This window comes from Procambarus clarkii, chromosome 18 (genome assembly GCF_040958095.1).
Source record: "Procambarus clarkii isolate CNS0578487 chromosome 18, FALCON_Pclarkii_2.0, whole genome shotgun sequence".
In the NCBI taxonomy this organism is placed as follows: domain Eukaryota; kingdom Metazoa; phylum Arthropoda; class Malacostraca; order Decapoda; family Cambaridae; genus Procambarus; species Procambarus clarkii.
This window is the reverse complement of record NC_091167.1, coordinates 35,328,062-35,344,047: the sequence shown is the minus strand read 5'-3', so window position 1 is coordinate 35,344,047 and position 15,986 is coordinate 35,328,062. Positions and strand designations below refer to the sequence as shown.

The following is a 15,986-nucleotide window of genomic DNA, read 5'->3' as shown; positions in this document are numbered from 1 at the left end:
CGCACAGACACGATAAAACACCTAAATTATTGGGACAGTCTCACATGCTCTCAAAGTATACTCTGAAAAGGAGAGGGGCGAGGCATAAAAAAAAATGGAAGATATTGGAAGGTCTGGCCCAAGGTCCTTCTCTACCTTCCTGGAAGGCCATGTCTCAAACTTGCGCAGTAGAATAATATACTAGAGCGAAAGCTACAGAAGAAAATGCGGAATAGAGCCAGTGAGGAGTAGAGGTACCGTAGGCACAATCAGAGAACACGGTTTGTACGTCAAAGGTCCAAGGTTGTTCATTACTCTCCCAGCAAGCATTAGAAATATTGCCAGAACAAGGGTAGAATTCTTTAAGATACACTTAGATAAGTTCTTGCAAGAGGGACCGGACCAGCTGGGCTGTAGTGGATATGCCTGCGGGTCGCTCCAAGCAACAGCCTGTTGGACCAAGTTATCCTAAGTCGAACCTGGCCCCAGGCTGGGCTCGGGGAGTATAAGAATTCTCGAAACTCTCTCTCTAGGTATGCTCCAGGTAGTGGCTTTCACTCTTTAGGATGAATTTACAGTACTATCTTGAGTACTACTCAAATTGCTTTTAAGTACTATCGCTGCTGAAGGACGGTGTTGTGCCCGCCGTGTTGTTCTTTCTTGTCACTTTCCCTACACTTTCCCTACACTTTCCCTACACACACCTGATTACCCACAGACCTTCCTACCTTCCCCTCACCTCTTCCACATTTCTCTGATCAGAGACCGGGCCGCTGGGACGTGGATCCTTGCAATCCAGTTAAGGTTTCCTCACCATATTTCGTCCCCGCCCATTAGCCCTCTGTTCCTCACGAGGCTTCCCCTGCTGCTGCTGCTCACCTCGTCCACCTTTCCCATGATAGCCTTTCCTTCCTTAGTGATTCTCATGGTCCCTCTTCCCTTCTCTACTGATCCTTTCCCTCTCAACACCTTTCCGGTCGACGCCCCGTCGGCCAAAATTAGCCATTAACTCTGATGAAGTCCATTATGGTACCTTAATGGCATGCTGGGTGGCATAGGTTGGCACCCCCACACGTCGGACGTGGGAGGGTCAAGGTGGCCCTCCACACGTCGGACGTGGAAGTGGGAGGGTCAAGGTGGCACCCCACACGTCGGACGTGGAGACGGGAGTCAAGGTGGTGGAGTAAAACTTGGGGAGGAGTAGAGGCCGAGAAGCGAAGGTGAGAGATAATGGGGGAAGAAAGGTGAGGGAAGTGGAGAGGACAGACGAGACTGTGAGGGAGGGGGACGAGCCAGGTGGCGAGGGGTGACATATACGAGGGGGAAAACAAATTGTAATCACTCATCCCAGATTAGTTTCCAGGTTGCTGCATCGTTTTCACTGTACATCCCTTCTCTCTCTACCTACCTACCTTCTTCTTCTTCCTCCTCCTCCTCCTCATATATATATATATATATATATATATATATATATATATATATATATATATATATATATATATATATATATATATTTATATATATATATATATATATATATATATATATATATATATTTATATATATATATATATATATATATATATATATATATATATATATATATATATATATATATATATATATATATATATATATATATATATATATATATATCTCGTACCAGCCAAAATAATATTCTCAGAACCTCGCAAATTACATGTTTGCAGTCATAAACCTGTCTATGCAACCTGTCCTCTCACCTAATACCTTTTTTTTAACAGAATCCGTCAATCCGCTAAATATGCTACGCATTAATACAAATGAAATCATCTTAATGTTCATATTATCTGGAGATCGACCTCAATAGCATAGGTGGCTTGCCTGGGATCCCAGGTTTACGGATGTGCAAACAGTTACATTTTTTAAAGCTTCTGGTTTGGCAAAACCTGTTATTATTTTGTAGCCGTTTCCATATGTCCATTCAGATAAAAAAAAATAGTTAACATATTCTTTGCTGAAAACCGCATTGTTTTCAATTATTATTGTCAACTGGGTAACACACGCTGTCTTCAAGGCTTGACTCGTGCGCTTGGACAAGTCCGCCACCTTGTGGCTACCTTGTAATGGTTCAGATATCCAGCGGACCGGTCTCAGACCTCCTGGATATTAGTCTGGTCTACATGGCTGATAGACACCGTTGTTCACACTGACGTATGAATTACAGCCTATAATCACGAGTAATTCCAGATGTAATCATTATTCCCTCATGTCCAGTTTCCTGGATTTGATACGACAAAACAACTGATTTCCAGGCGAGTTGCTGGCGAATAAGAGACGCCGGAGCGAGGGACAAAGGGCTGCCGCTGGGGCCCCAATTCCTCTTCAGCAGCGCCAAAACGGACGAGAAAGCCCCCACAAAACCCGACAGCCTCTTGTGGCTCCCTGCCCGCACACAAAGCAACCACTGTCCCTAATCTGCCACATCCTTCACCCGCCCACAGTGTTCCTTTATGAGATTATCTGGGAATCCGAGTGGCCGGGCTGCCGAGTGTGTTGTCTTGACCGCAGCGGCACGAGCTGACTAGTCTTATCAAGTCGGGACGACTAACAACATACTGTACGGGCGGTACCCCGGTACAACTGCACCTCCCTCCCTACCCTCTCACCCTCCTTCGGAATACCTGCAACACACCTGCTCAGTCATAACCTCTCATCTTCCCCCCCGCCCACAAACCTGCTCCGCCAGGAAAGGCTTGGTTCCTTGTAATCACCATGACGCAGGGCTTAGGTCAAGGTGCTTAAAGAAACGTGCTCCTTATCCGCTCATGAAAACCTAACCATTCCCTTCCGCCTCGGCATAACGGGTTTCCTTCTATTCCACCCCACCTCCCTCCCACAGTTAGGGCTCTTAAGAGTTAGCTCTCTTCCCTCCCTCCCTCCCACAGTTAGCTCTCTTCCTTCCCTCTCTCCAACAGTTTATTCTCTTTCTCCCTCATCCTTCTCTCCGGCCTGAATGCAAAGATATTAACATTTCTTCTCTAATGACGGTGATAACTTATCTTTAACAACTGACAAGTTTTCGCAACTTATCAGTGGCGAAAACTTATTCAATATTCTCCATGAAGAAAAGTTCCAGCACAGGTGTTATGGAAAACCACAAGAAAATTAAGGCTAAAACTGCACACAAAGTACAACCAGAACACACAGACCACACAAGACCTTGTGGGCAATCATACCAGAAGACCTTATTACGGTTTTAAGACCACAAATAAACTTATTCAAGTGTCATATCTGCAAGAACTACTGAATAATAAGGCTGAATAATAAGAAGCATTGATGCAGGCGGTGAGTCACAATAACGTGGCTGAAGTATCTTGACCAGGCCACACACTAGAAGGTGAAGGGACGACGACGTTTCGGTCCGTCCTGGACCATTCTCAAGTCGATTGTCGACTTGAGAATGGTCCAGGACGGACCGAAACGTCGTCGTCCCTTCACCTTCTAGTGTGTGGTCTGGTCAACAAGAAGCAGTGATGTCATAACAAACGACTAGAGCTCTCTAGGCTGGAATACGGTTCCCACGCGATGATTACACCAAGAACTGCACGCTGCTTCTCGGTTTACTATACACCCAGAGTTTACTTTAGTCTTGGACTACATTCAGGACAAAAATATACTTGCATGCTGGTCACTAAGGTACTGTGGGGGGTCATAATAAACTTCCAAAGGTTGATAGGCCTTAAGCCCGACACCAAACTAAACTGGTGACCTTTAACAGCCCCACTCAAGGCTGGAGAAAACAAAAATGACCTAGAGAAACTGGGAATAAACCTTTTCAAGCCCGAATCCACTCAATAAAATATCTAATTTATTGGGAAAGCTAAAAATTTCCAATATTATACCTGCTGCATGGGTGACAGCTTCTCCCTCCGTATCAACCTACCCAGGCTTTGCGCCCTGGAAAGGCCACTCCAGACCGACAACCAGAGCACAACTTCATAGTCTCCTGAGACTGATGGATGCCTCCTCCTCCTTCTCTTACTACTACTACTACTACTACTACTACTACTACTACTACTACTACTACTACTACTACTACTACTACTACTACTACTACTACTACTACTACTACTACTACTAGTACTACTACTACTACTACTACTACTACTACATTCCCTGGGGCGCAGCCAAGACAATCACACATGTGCAGGAAAAATTATGGGGGACTCGTTCTAAACGTGAACACGAGGCTAGAAGACATGGCAGGATGTACATAGTATAATCGAGGCTTATCAATACCCCAGTTGTATCTACCTGTCTGTTGTTCACCCGTTGTTGGTACCGGGAATCAACGTCCCCACGGCCCGGTCTCCGACCAGGCCTCCTGGATGGCGGCCTCGTCAACCAGGTTGTTCAATGTAGACCAATTATTACTTGAAGTATATTATTATTAGTAGTAGTCAGAGTATTATTATCATTATTCAAAACGAAATTACGTTAACGTGATGTATCCCTTATTAATATTATTAATATTACTATTTTTATTATTTATTTTTATTACTCGTTACTTCTGTTGACATAGAGGAGAATATGAGCTGTACAATGAGCTCTTTCAGTCCAGTAGTTATATTTATGTGAGTAATGCACATGCGGTATTAAATATTTATATTACCTGGCAATAAGACAAACAACTATGCTCAGGGCCAACTACTGAGTAATCACTACTCCATAGTGTCCTTGTTTATGTAATGTATCCCATTCTAACTCCCATCACCGTCCCTACACTCCTCCCCATTATCATTATCACCACCTTTCCTTACCTTGATGTTACCTTACTTTGAGGTTATCTTGAAGTAACCTTACCTTGAGGTAACCTGGAGATTGCCTCGAAGTTACCTTACCTTTAGGTTGCCTTACCTTGTCTTGAGGTAGTCCGCACATATCCAGTGCGCCTCTTACTCTCTGGTAGAACCTGTACTTGAGGTCGATCTCGAACCCATTGTTGATGTGACGACTTATATTGAATTTTGTAACTAGCTCATCAAGATTGTAACTTGCTTAGCTAAATGAATTGTGGGGTTCAGTCCCTGAGCCCATTATGTGCCTCTGTAACCCTTTCCGCTACCGCCCACAAGATGGGTATGGGGTGCATAATAAATGAACTAAACTAAACTGGTACTTCATACCAACCAACCCTTCACTCAGCCTACATTTGTGATTCCGATAATGACAATGTTCTACGCGATATGTTGTTATTGTGAGTCTTTGTGTAATTAATGTAGTACAGCACTTTTTGATGTAAACTTTCCCAATTATAAGTATACTGCCACATGAATGAATTCCTTGATTTGATTTGATTTTGATCTCCGCAGCCTATTATTCCCTGCTCACACGAGAAGACCTGGGCCCAGATTCACGAAGCAGTTACGTAAGTACTTACGATCGTGTGCGTCTTTGCTCAATCTCTGGCGGCTTTGTTTGCAATTATTAAACAGTTAATGAGCTCCGAAGCACCAGGAGGCTGTTTATAACAATAACAACAGTTGATTGGAAAGTTTTCATGCTTGTAAACTGTTTAATAAATGTAAACAAAGCCGTCAAAGATTGAAGAAAGATGTACACGCTCGTAAGTACTTGCGTAACTGCTTCGTGAATCTGGCCCACTGTAGTGTAATCTGTAGTCACCACTTACCGGCCAATCACGACTGCGGTAGATGACCACCGGGAAGGATGGACGCTTCCGGAGGCTTACCTGTCAGGAGAAACAAGATCATTAGCATAAGCGGGAACCGTCTCAAGAGGTTGACAACGGAGCCGGGTCAAGGGGTCAAGACAAGTGTTTGTTCATTACTGTTCCTCCAAGCCGTTATTTGCTTAAGATTATGCAGCACCAGCAGCCAAACCATTCATGGGCATATATCATTTTGTTAGGGATGTGAGGAGGAGGCTTGATGGGGTTCTGGGAGTTCTAGCTTCTAGCTGGGAGTTCTTCTTCTAGTTCTTCTTCTGGGTGGGGCGTTCATGTTTCAAAAGTTGAACACGGCGAAGGATGACTAACCTGGAGGAAGGGGTATGGGACTGACTAGGGTTTACCTTACCTTAGGTAAGGTAAGAACATAAGAACATAAGAACAAAGGTAACTGCAGAAGGCCTATTGGCCCATACGAGGCAGCTCCTATTCTATGATCCTATTAGGTAAGATCCTGTCAGTCAGAGATCCTTAAAGGTAAGGATCTCTGGTGCCAGAACTGACATGTAAGGCCAGAAAGATGAAAGGAATGTAAGGCCAAAAGGAAGAGGAATGGAATGAGAGACCAGGGGGGGGGGAGATGGAGGAGGGAATGTCTCTGTTCAAGTGAATAAGTGTTTTGGAATCACGAGAAAATGGTAGAGGGTGACACGACTTGCCCCGAACCACGACTTGTAGTCGTGGTTCTGAGGATCAGCGTCCTCACACCCTAGTGTCTGACCAGTGTGATAGGCCAATAACTGGATGAATATGGACCAATAACAGGGTGACTGGAGACCAATAACAGGGTGATTAAGGTCAATAACACGGTGCCTGGGGGCTCTTATAATTGCCCCGCAGAAATGTCAAGATTTTATATATGATGAACCTTTCAACAACCAATAAGACATTCATGTCTGTAAATGAATGTTTTCCTGTTCATTTAAAATATTTCCCGGTTTGACCAACGTGGCAACTACTGTACTGTTAGTATTACTACTGTGCAACAACTACTAGTACGAAATACATCAATCACTTGTAGCCTATACCACAAGTATTTGATGTCTACTAATAGTAGCCTAATACTACTATTATCCTTGCTACTACAGGGGTACCAGTAGTAATAGGCTAGTAGCCTATTACTACTAGTACCCCTGCTACTACAAATACCTACAAAATGATTAATATTAAACTTAGCAAAATCCCCAAATCCCAAAATCATATCCAAAATCCCTAGTCAAGAGACGTCTCGACCTAAATTAAAGCCCAAATACGGTAATGGTCTCGCGCTATCACAGCCAGGGCGGAAACGCGTTGCAAGAGTCTGCTGATGACCGGGTCACCTTACAAAGAGGATGTAAACACAGGAGCAGACTGGCACAATAAACACCCACGTCCGCTCGCTGGCTGGCTGGCTGGCTGGCTGGCTGCGAGCGGATATGAAGATTAAACCCCCAGTAAATCGTACGTCAGGTTACCTTACCTTAGACTAGCCTGGTTGACCAGAAGACCGACCCGGAGGCCTGACCGGAGACCGGTCCGTGGGGTTTTCGATCCCCGGAGACTCCACATGGTAGGCACAAGGTAGCCTTGTGAGGGGCTCCGAGGATCAACGTACCCGAGACCCGGACTCTGATCAGGCCTCCTGGTTGGTGGTGTGGTCAATTAGATTGCTGGACGCGGCTGCTCGCCGCCTGGTTGACTGACGACGATTCAGGAGGCCTGGTCAGAGACCACGGGACGTTGATCCTACCACCAGGGGACTACCACAAGATAGTCACAAGGTTGGTTATGTGTAGCGGGAGAGTGTTGAAACGATCTGGGATTTGATGTTGATGGAGTACCTCTCAACGTACCTACGGCACCTCTGCTTTTAACTGGGCTATTTTGCACATCCTGCCATGCCTCATGGACTCGTGTGCAAGTGAGCAGCCTAAAACCAAGCCTAGAAAAGTTTGCTCCAGCAGACAATCCATTTCTCCCTCTCTTATCCTTCCATCAGCCACACACTTACTCCCTCTCGCTCCCTCAACCATAAGCTCACTCAGTCACACACCCGGTCCCTAATCCATACCCTTCTCTCCGGCACCACCCCCCCCCCCTCTTCCCCTTCCACCTTCCAGATCCTTTCACACTCATACACTTATCCTTGTCCCCATCCCTCACAAATCCCCTCCTTTCCTCATTCCCTACTTCTCTCCCTCACGCACCCACATTCTTTCCTCATCCACCCTCATCTCTCTCTCTCCATCGTCCACACCCACTCTCCCTCACTACAGCAACCATCCTCACTCTAAGGAAACATTCTGTTAAAGTATTCTCTATTCTGATTGAAATAGAACAAATGGACCTGCTGTGTCTAGTTTCCATAAATACATACAGGCATGAATGCATACATAAATCCATAAATATGTATATATACACACTAAAATTCCTTCTGTTCAAGCTAAATGCCCAACATTTTCTCTATACACAAAAGTCAAAAGCACAGAAAAGCCGTCGACGAATGCATTCTGACTTGGCAAATGGAAATGAGCTTAACGCATGAACACGGAATATAAAAATAAAATGCGGGCCTTCACAGCCAGCACAAATGAAATTTCTATTGAACACTTCGGCCCACTGTTTCTAGCCTGGGTTTTGGACTGTTGTCGACACACATTTCCGAAGCTGTTCCTTATTCCACCCGGCACACAATTGTCATTAGCGCCGCACCGAACCTTGCAAATCTCGTTACCGCTGTTCTTCCATTATAAGCATATTATAGAAAATGTGGACAAGGGCGCGAAATGCCTTGTTTTAACGACAGCCCTTCACATAGGCCTTTTAAGAAAGAAGGCCTGGAAAACCGACTACAGGGATGTATAGTTAAGCCAAGATTAGGTTAGGTGTTTAGGTTCTGACGGCATTTTTTGTGAATTTGTTTGACACGGGTGAAGCATTTACATAGGCTGATTCGACCAGATGACGTCAACGAAGTAATTTGATAAATGCTCGAACGTCAGCAGTTGTGAGCCAAGTGTAACCAGCCCGTCCTCAACAGAGGCCAAATGCACGTTAATCCAGCCCCCCAAACCCCCTGTTGTTGCAACCTGTCCTCTTAAAAATAACGTCGTTTTTGGCCGTTTGCCTGTATTGACGAATTTGGACGTAATTTGAAAATGAAAAAAACATGAAAATAAATTTAGGATTTTTTTTTCAACAACAGTAAGTTAAGGGTCCTCTGATAGGTTAGGTGGGCAGGAAATTCTCATAAAGTTTCAAAACGTTATGAAAAACGTTAATTGAAAGTCATCTTTTCTAACTTTACAGAGTCGGCCGGACGACTCAAACAGAAAACGGAACAGTACGTCACTTTTGTGAGTCGATTTCATCTCAAATTACGTCCAAATTTGGCCATAGCGCGCATTCGAGCGAAAAGTGACGTTATTTTTAAGAGGACGGGTTGGTTTATGAATGAAGAACAGTTTACCCACGACTCTCAACTAATGATGATCGAATAATTCTCCCACAATGCTTCTTTGACGTCCTCTCTTTAATTAATTCACCTCTGCATATGATCCATGCATGTACTGCAATTATAAATAAATAGCAACAGAAACCAAGCACGTAACATAACCTAATTTAGGCCTATGTATAAAACAAAATATAAAAAGTAAATAAAACAAAGGGGTGGTAGGAGAAGCAAATACTCATATGTATTCCGAGTCAAACGACAAGTTTTTCTCTGAATGCTCTTTATCCCCTTCTCCGAGGCTATGGGTCACTACAATTGAACCAGAGGTGGTACCCTTAAAATGTTAATGTAGGAGAAAATACCGACTTCGAATACACAATATGTTAACATCTATACATGCACCTGTGGGGGTCAGCCGCGGCTTGGACGCAGAGTTGTGTGGAAAATTGTTCCCATCTTTAAAAGGCAGTTTGACTGGAGGTTAACCCTCCAGTCAAGCATTTGACTTTTAACCTTTGAGCATTTGACCTTTGTTTATGAGGACGGGTAGCTGGATGGCTGTTCAAGGTCAACTACCTACTCCTTAAAGGTATCCGAAGCCTCGCTGGAGAACAGTGGCGACTATCTGTACAAGCATCACGACTGAACGATCACTTAATAGCTTTACAGACATTGATAACTGTTTAATATCGTATGTTGACCAAACCACACACTAGAAAATGAAGAGACGACGACGTTTCGGTCCGTCCTGGACCATTCTCAATTCGATCTTTAATATCGTATCATATCTTTTGCTTAGCTGGATCCGATGTCCCTTGTGTTTGCGGTAAACGAAGCCGGCTAAACTGTAACAAAGTTAATGAATGTATTTCTGTATTTCAGCCATAAAATGAGGCTTTTGTTTCTGTTACTTTCGTGCCTGAATAACTCTTTGAAATGTAAAATAATGAACCTTAATGGTTACCAGATCCAAGGCTGCCATTCACAGACAGTTACGTGTCCACTTCCGACCTCCTACTTTGATAACGGCGACTTAGTCTGTATTTACTAGACAGTTTACGGCCATCGAAGCACAAGGCCGAAGCACGAAATACAGATTCAAGTTCGTGTGAACGATGAAAATGGTTAAATCTCTTGAGTGGACGTTTAAGTGCAGTGCTGCAAGCCCTTGCTGTAAATAATTCTACTTCTATTCGAATTTAAAAAATTCCATCTATTCGAAATCTGGGGATTTCCGGGGAAAATGTGGTCCCGTGGCGCAGTGGTAAAACTGGCGCTTTGGCCCGGGTTCGTATCCATCCCGGGGAGGATTGACCGGGTGCCAATCCTTGACTGTAGCCTCTGTTCACCCAGCAGTGAATGGGTACCTGGTTATTAATTGATTTAGCGAGTCGTATTCAGGGGAATATTAGGATTTAGGACCTGCCCGAAACGCTATGCGTACTAGTGACGTTAAATGAATGCAAGAACTCCTGTGTATATATAGAAAAACAACAAATCCCTCTGCTGACTTCAGACTGAACGGTGTGCAATTGTTGTTTTTTTTACTAGATACGATTTAATCACATGATGGCACTTGAGAAAGATATTCCCGTGCCCGAATACCTCATATTACAGACAAGGTGATGTAATGACTAGAGTTCTGTAACACATTTAAGAACGTTAGTTAACACATGGGGTGTACTGTTTATATTCTAGTGGCAGTGAATGGTGCTGTTTGTAGTGAAGGTGGAATAATTTGTTTCTACTATAGACGTGGCCATTTACTTGTGCTACCTTGTAGTGATTCTGAGGACATAGGGTGCACAGGGCCCGCTCAACAGTTAACAAAATGCCTAATTTTGTACCACTGTATCATTGTTCAAACAAAATATATATATTTTGTTTGAATAATGTTTGAACAACACCCACACATCGTGTCAGCAAGGCGGACAGCCCGCCTGCTTTCATACCTCTCACTGTATTTCCCACTTCTATACTTCCCTTCACCTATGCCTCTCCTTCCTCTTTACTCCCACCTCCCCCCCCCCCCAAAAAAAAAAAATCATTGATCACCTCTTGACCAACAGAGAGCCTGAGGTGTCAGCACACAATCCCCAACTTTAACATGGTACATCCCATTTAAACTTAATAAGAAACCTTACCAACTAATTTTGTATTAACTAATTAGCTAGCCAATATGGCAAATCTAGCCCCTTCCCCCCGCCCTACCCTGTCAGAAGCCAGTTAACCAGCAACAAGCTGCCAATAGGTTTTGAGTTATGGATGAGCCAGCAACGCAACCTTCCTCAAAATAGCCAACCATGACCTATGGTTAAGCCAGCCAGCTTAAGGACAGATCATAAGCAAGCCAAGCGTGAGCTACACCTAAGCCACTAAGCCAAGAGACAAGAACTGATTCGTCTCGCAGATTGGGAGAAATAGGACCCCCCATGATGGAAAGTGACATATTCCACACCCTGACGGTGAAGTCACCGGCATAAGACCATCCTGGCTGGAGCAAACCAGGGCGCAGCATTCGTCAAACATTTACACAAAACCTGTACGTCTTTCCTCGATCAAGGACCGAGATTTTGTTTACATTTATTAAAAGGTTTACGAGCTTGGAAACTTCACAACCCAAGATTATCATTGTTATAAACAACCACATAGCGCTTATGACCACATAAACTCTTTAGTAAATGCAGATAAAGCTGCCATGTCTGAGGAAAGATGTACAGGTTTCATAGGTGGTTGATGAACCTTGGTCCTGTCCACTAAAGCTGTCGAGGAGACAATCAACTTCCTCAGCCTTGTTACGCCGGCAAATCTTCAAGGCAGTCAGCGTCCACGCTCCGTCAGCCCTGCCTACCCACAGTGCCCAGTATCTGGCACATGAAGCGAGCCGAGATACCAGGAAACAGCCCTGGTATCCGACCCAATATTTAGCACGGTAAATAAATATTTAAGGAATCTGAGACTGCATCTGTTGCCATGGGGAAGGTTCACCCCCCTGTTCATGATGCACTGTCAGCAAGAACAGCAGCAGCTGAAACAAATGCAACAGAAACAGGTGAATCAGCAGCAGCAGCTGAAGAAGCAGTAACAGCTGAAGAAGCAGTAACAGCTGAAGAAGCAGCAGCAGCTGAAGAAGCAGTAACAGCTGAAGAAGCAGTAACAGCTGAAGAAGCAGTAACAGCTGAAGAAGCAGTAACAGCTGAAGAAGCAGCAGCAGCTGAAGAAGCAGTAACAGCTGAAGAAGCAGTAACAGCTGAAGAAGCAGTAACAGCTGAAGAAGCAGTAACAGCTGAAGAAGCAGTAACAGCTGAAGAAGCAGCAGCAGCTGAAGAAGCAGTAACAGCTGAAGCATGAACACTTGGCTGAGATGTCCCAGAAAAACCAAGCAACTCTATATTATTGTTGTTGTCTTAGATTCAGCCACTCGGAACAAAATTTCTATGTAGCACGGGCTATAGTGAGCCCGTAAATAAGCAACTTCCTTACTAACAACACTTTATATCACTTGACTCTTAAACATTTAGGTTAGGAAGCGATGTGTGGACTTGCTGTGGTGTGTTACGCCGCCGCTGCTCACCTGCCCTTTACATTCCTCATTGTCATGGACATCACCGAGTGTCCCTCTATTTGAATTCATGAATTATTAAATTAAATGACATACAAAACATGCTTTCTAACCAACACAGCTGTCTTCACTGATAAACCAATTACACACTGCAGCAAATACACATTGTCAGCTGTAGCTACATCTAAAGTTAGCTAGGGCAAACTTCGGGGTGTAGCGTCCACAAAACACACCTGCTTGATGGGGTTCTAGGAGTTCTTCTACTCCCCAAACCCGGTCCGAGGCCAGGCTTGACTTATCTCACAAGTCAAGCCTGGCCTCGGGTCGGGCTTGGGGAGTAGAAGAACTCCCAGAACCCCATCAAACAGGTCCGCCACTTCTGGCAGGAAAATGTCTTATATTTTCTTTAAAGAAGTACACTTTTGTTCCGGCAATATTTATTTTAGTTCCTTGGAGGATACTGAACAGTTGTGGACCTCGTGATATTCCCTCATGAACATTTCTTCTCTCCTCTCCTCAACTCTTCATTCCCTCTATTTTGCATTTCCTATCACAACGTTGGCTCCAGCATGTTGCTATTTTTCTGTGCAAACAAGACGAAACAGCAAACATTGACGAAGCTTGAGTTGCTCTCAAGTGTCAGGAGGATTCTAGCGTCTCGCTGGCTACCCGGACACACTGTTGTCACTTTACGCCTCTCAAGAGCTGCAGCATTAAATATGTGTATACCTGAAGTATACCTTACCTGGATCTTACCTGCAGAGGGTTTCGGGAGTGCTTGTACTCCCCGAGGACTATCTGTAGTGGGTTCCGGGAGTTCTTCCACCCCTCTGCCCCCCTCCCTAGACCCAACCAACACACCAAGGTATCTTGAGATGTTCCCGGGGCTCTTTTAGTGTCCCCGCGGCCCGGTCCTCGACCAGGCCTCCACCCCCAGGAAGCAGCACGTGACAGCTGACTAACACCCAGGTACCTATTTTACTGCTAGGTAACAGGGGCATAGGGTGAAAGAAACTCTGCCCATTGTTTCTCGCCGGCGCCTGGGATCGAACCCAGGACCACAGGATCACAAGTCCAGCGTGCTGTCCGCTCGGCCGACCGGCTCCTCCCAGACCGACCGTCCGGCTCCCAGGGTTCGATCCCCCGCCGAGACACAATGAAATCAGCCGTTTCTTTTATGCCTCTGTTCAACCTAGCAATAGATAGGTAATTGACGATTAGAAAGGCAGGGTTCAAGAGCTAACAGCTCAATCCTGCGGGCACAAATAGTAAATATAAATAGTAACTACGAATAGCAGTAAGTACAAAACAAGACCGCGAGTGAGCGCGTGCGCGTGAGTGCCAACACGCAAGTCCGGGTTACAAATTGTCAAGCTCAGCTCCCACTTGACCTACAATAAACGCTGATGGATCCTTGCTCGCTGCCAACCTTTATGTCACTCAGGCACGCTGCTGCTGAACTTCAAGATCTGCTTAGTCTACCAGGACCAAGACAACCAACCAGGAGGCCTGGTCAGGGACCGGACCGCGGGGATGTTGATCCTCGGAATCAACGAAGGGGGGGAAACCGAAAGGTAAGGTAAACAGGAGGTTTTTCGATTTAACTAGGAACAGTTCAAGATAACTTGGGTTCCATACGAGATAACTATAGAGACCATTTAAGATAACAAGACCCCTTTGGGATAACCACAAGTATACCCGAAGGCCAATTCAGACCCACCAAAATCTACTACCTAGATGCCACCAGGAAGGCCTCGCACTTCTGTGTAAGTGTTGCTCGCACAAAGCACTCCGGCCAATCCCTTTATTCACCTGTAAGCTTCAAGCATGTCACCCCTTCCGAAGGCACAGAAAAGTCTTGGGCACCTTAATGTTTACTGAACTGCCTCTTAAGAGTACCTCCTACCTTTCTATAGGTGCAAGTTTTACTGGTCTCTTAACAAATTATTAAAACATGCAGATTTAGAAGCAGCATTCATTATTTTCCGTGTGCAAACTATGATGTACTCTCGTCTGGAGTACAATATTAGGGATTATTTATGATCCCAATAATTTAAATGTCTTATTGAATGGTGTGTTGGTAGCAAAAGTTCTCTTCACGTTCTCCAGGTCAACAACTTTTCCGGTTTTAAATGGGGGGTTGTTTGTAGGTATCAATATTCCACCTTAGCATGAGTCTTTAATAAAGAAGCCTGTTTGTCTCTTTCTCCTTCCTCTTCCAGCCACTACACACACACGAAAGAAAAAAAAAAGGAGTCAGGGAACCACAACCCCAAACCCTACAATCCCAGAAGGGAGTAGGGAACCCTCCACAAGAAGTTCAACAGCTACAAAGAGAGGAGCACCATCCCCGCTTTCTGCCCAATATACAATATATGGTAGGGGCCTCGTAGCCTGGTGGATAGCGCGCAGGACTCGTAATTCTGTGGCGCGGGTTCGATTCCCGCACGAGGCAGAAACAAATGGGCAAAGTTTCTTTCACCCTAAGTGCCCCTGTTACCTAGCAGTAAATAGGTACCTGGGAGTTAGTCAGCTGTCACGGGCTGCTTCCTGGGGTGTGTGTGTGTGTGTGTGGTGTGGAAAAAAAAAAGTAGTTAGTAAACAGTTGATTGACAGTTGAGAGGCGGGCCGAAAGAGCAAAGCTCAACCCCCGCAAAAACACAACTAGTAAACACAACTAGTAAACACATCCTACCTGTCTGTAGTTCTCCACCTCAAGGTAACGAGACAGCACGAGGCGAACACCAAGTACACCAGGCACTGTGATACAGTAATTGCTACTTACGCCAGGTAAATAGTCTCCCATCCCGACACTAATTGTAAACTCTGTGAAACGGGGCTAAAAAAAAATCGCTCTAACATTATACTAGTGAACATCTAATTATTAATAATCTTTGGCCAAATGTCTGAGATGACTGATGATTTGTAACTGTTTTACTTACTTAAGTACATTAGAAAAAACACCATGTTCAACTCCCAAAGTTTTCTAGTGAAGGCTAATAGAGAACTTACACTCTGCACATGAACAATCAGCTTGTGGCTAGTAGACAACTCACACTCCACACATGTCTACTAGCCACAAGCTGGTTGTTCATGTGCGGAGTGTGAGTTGTCTTCTAGCCACAAGCTGGTTGTTCAACTCACATTCCACACATGAACAACCAGCTTGTGGCTAGTAGACAACTCACACCCCATTTCATAACCATCAAGTGAGATGGGAATATTAGGCGAACCTCTCTCGACCTCTGTACCCCATCGTCCAGACTCTAGATTACAGA

The 15,986-nt window shown here is 44.7% G+C and overlaps 2 protein-coding genes across 6 annotated transcripts in view; one reads left to right on the top strand and one right to left on the bottom strand.

Moving 5' to 3' along the window:
- The window catches only part of LOC123754415 (fat-like cadherin-related tumor suppressor homolog), a 669,154-nt gene that overhangs the window by 503,622 nt on the left and 149,546 nt on the right, over positions 1–15,986 (bottom strand). The window lies entirely within an intron of this gene.
- LOC138366079 (300 kDa antigen AG231-like) lies at positions 12,120–12,497 on the top strand. Its single transcript, XM_069326809.1, has one exon. The coding sequence runs from the start codon at positions 12,120–12,122 to the stop codon at positions 12,495–12,497; it is 378 nt and encodes a 125-aa protein (XP_069182910.1).

Bases quoted from the DNA above. Each gene is read 5' to 3' on its own strand.
- LOC138366079 (XM_069326809.1), top strand. From the start codon at position 12,120: ATGGGGAAGGTTCACCCCCCTGTTCATGATGCACTGTCAGCAAGAACA.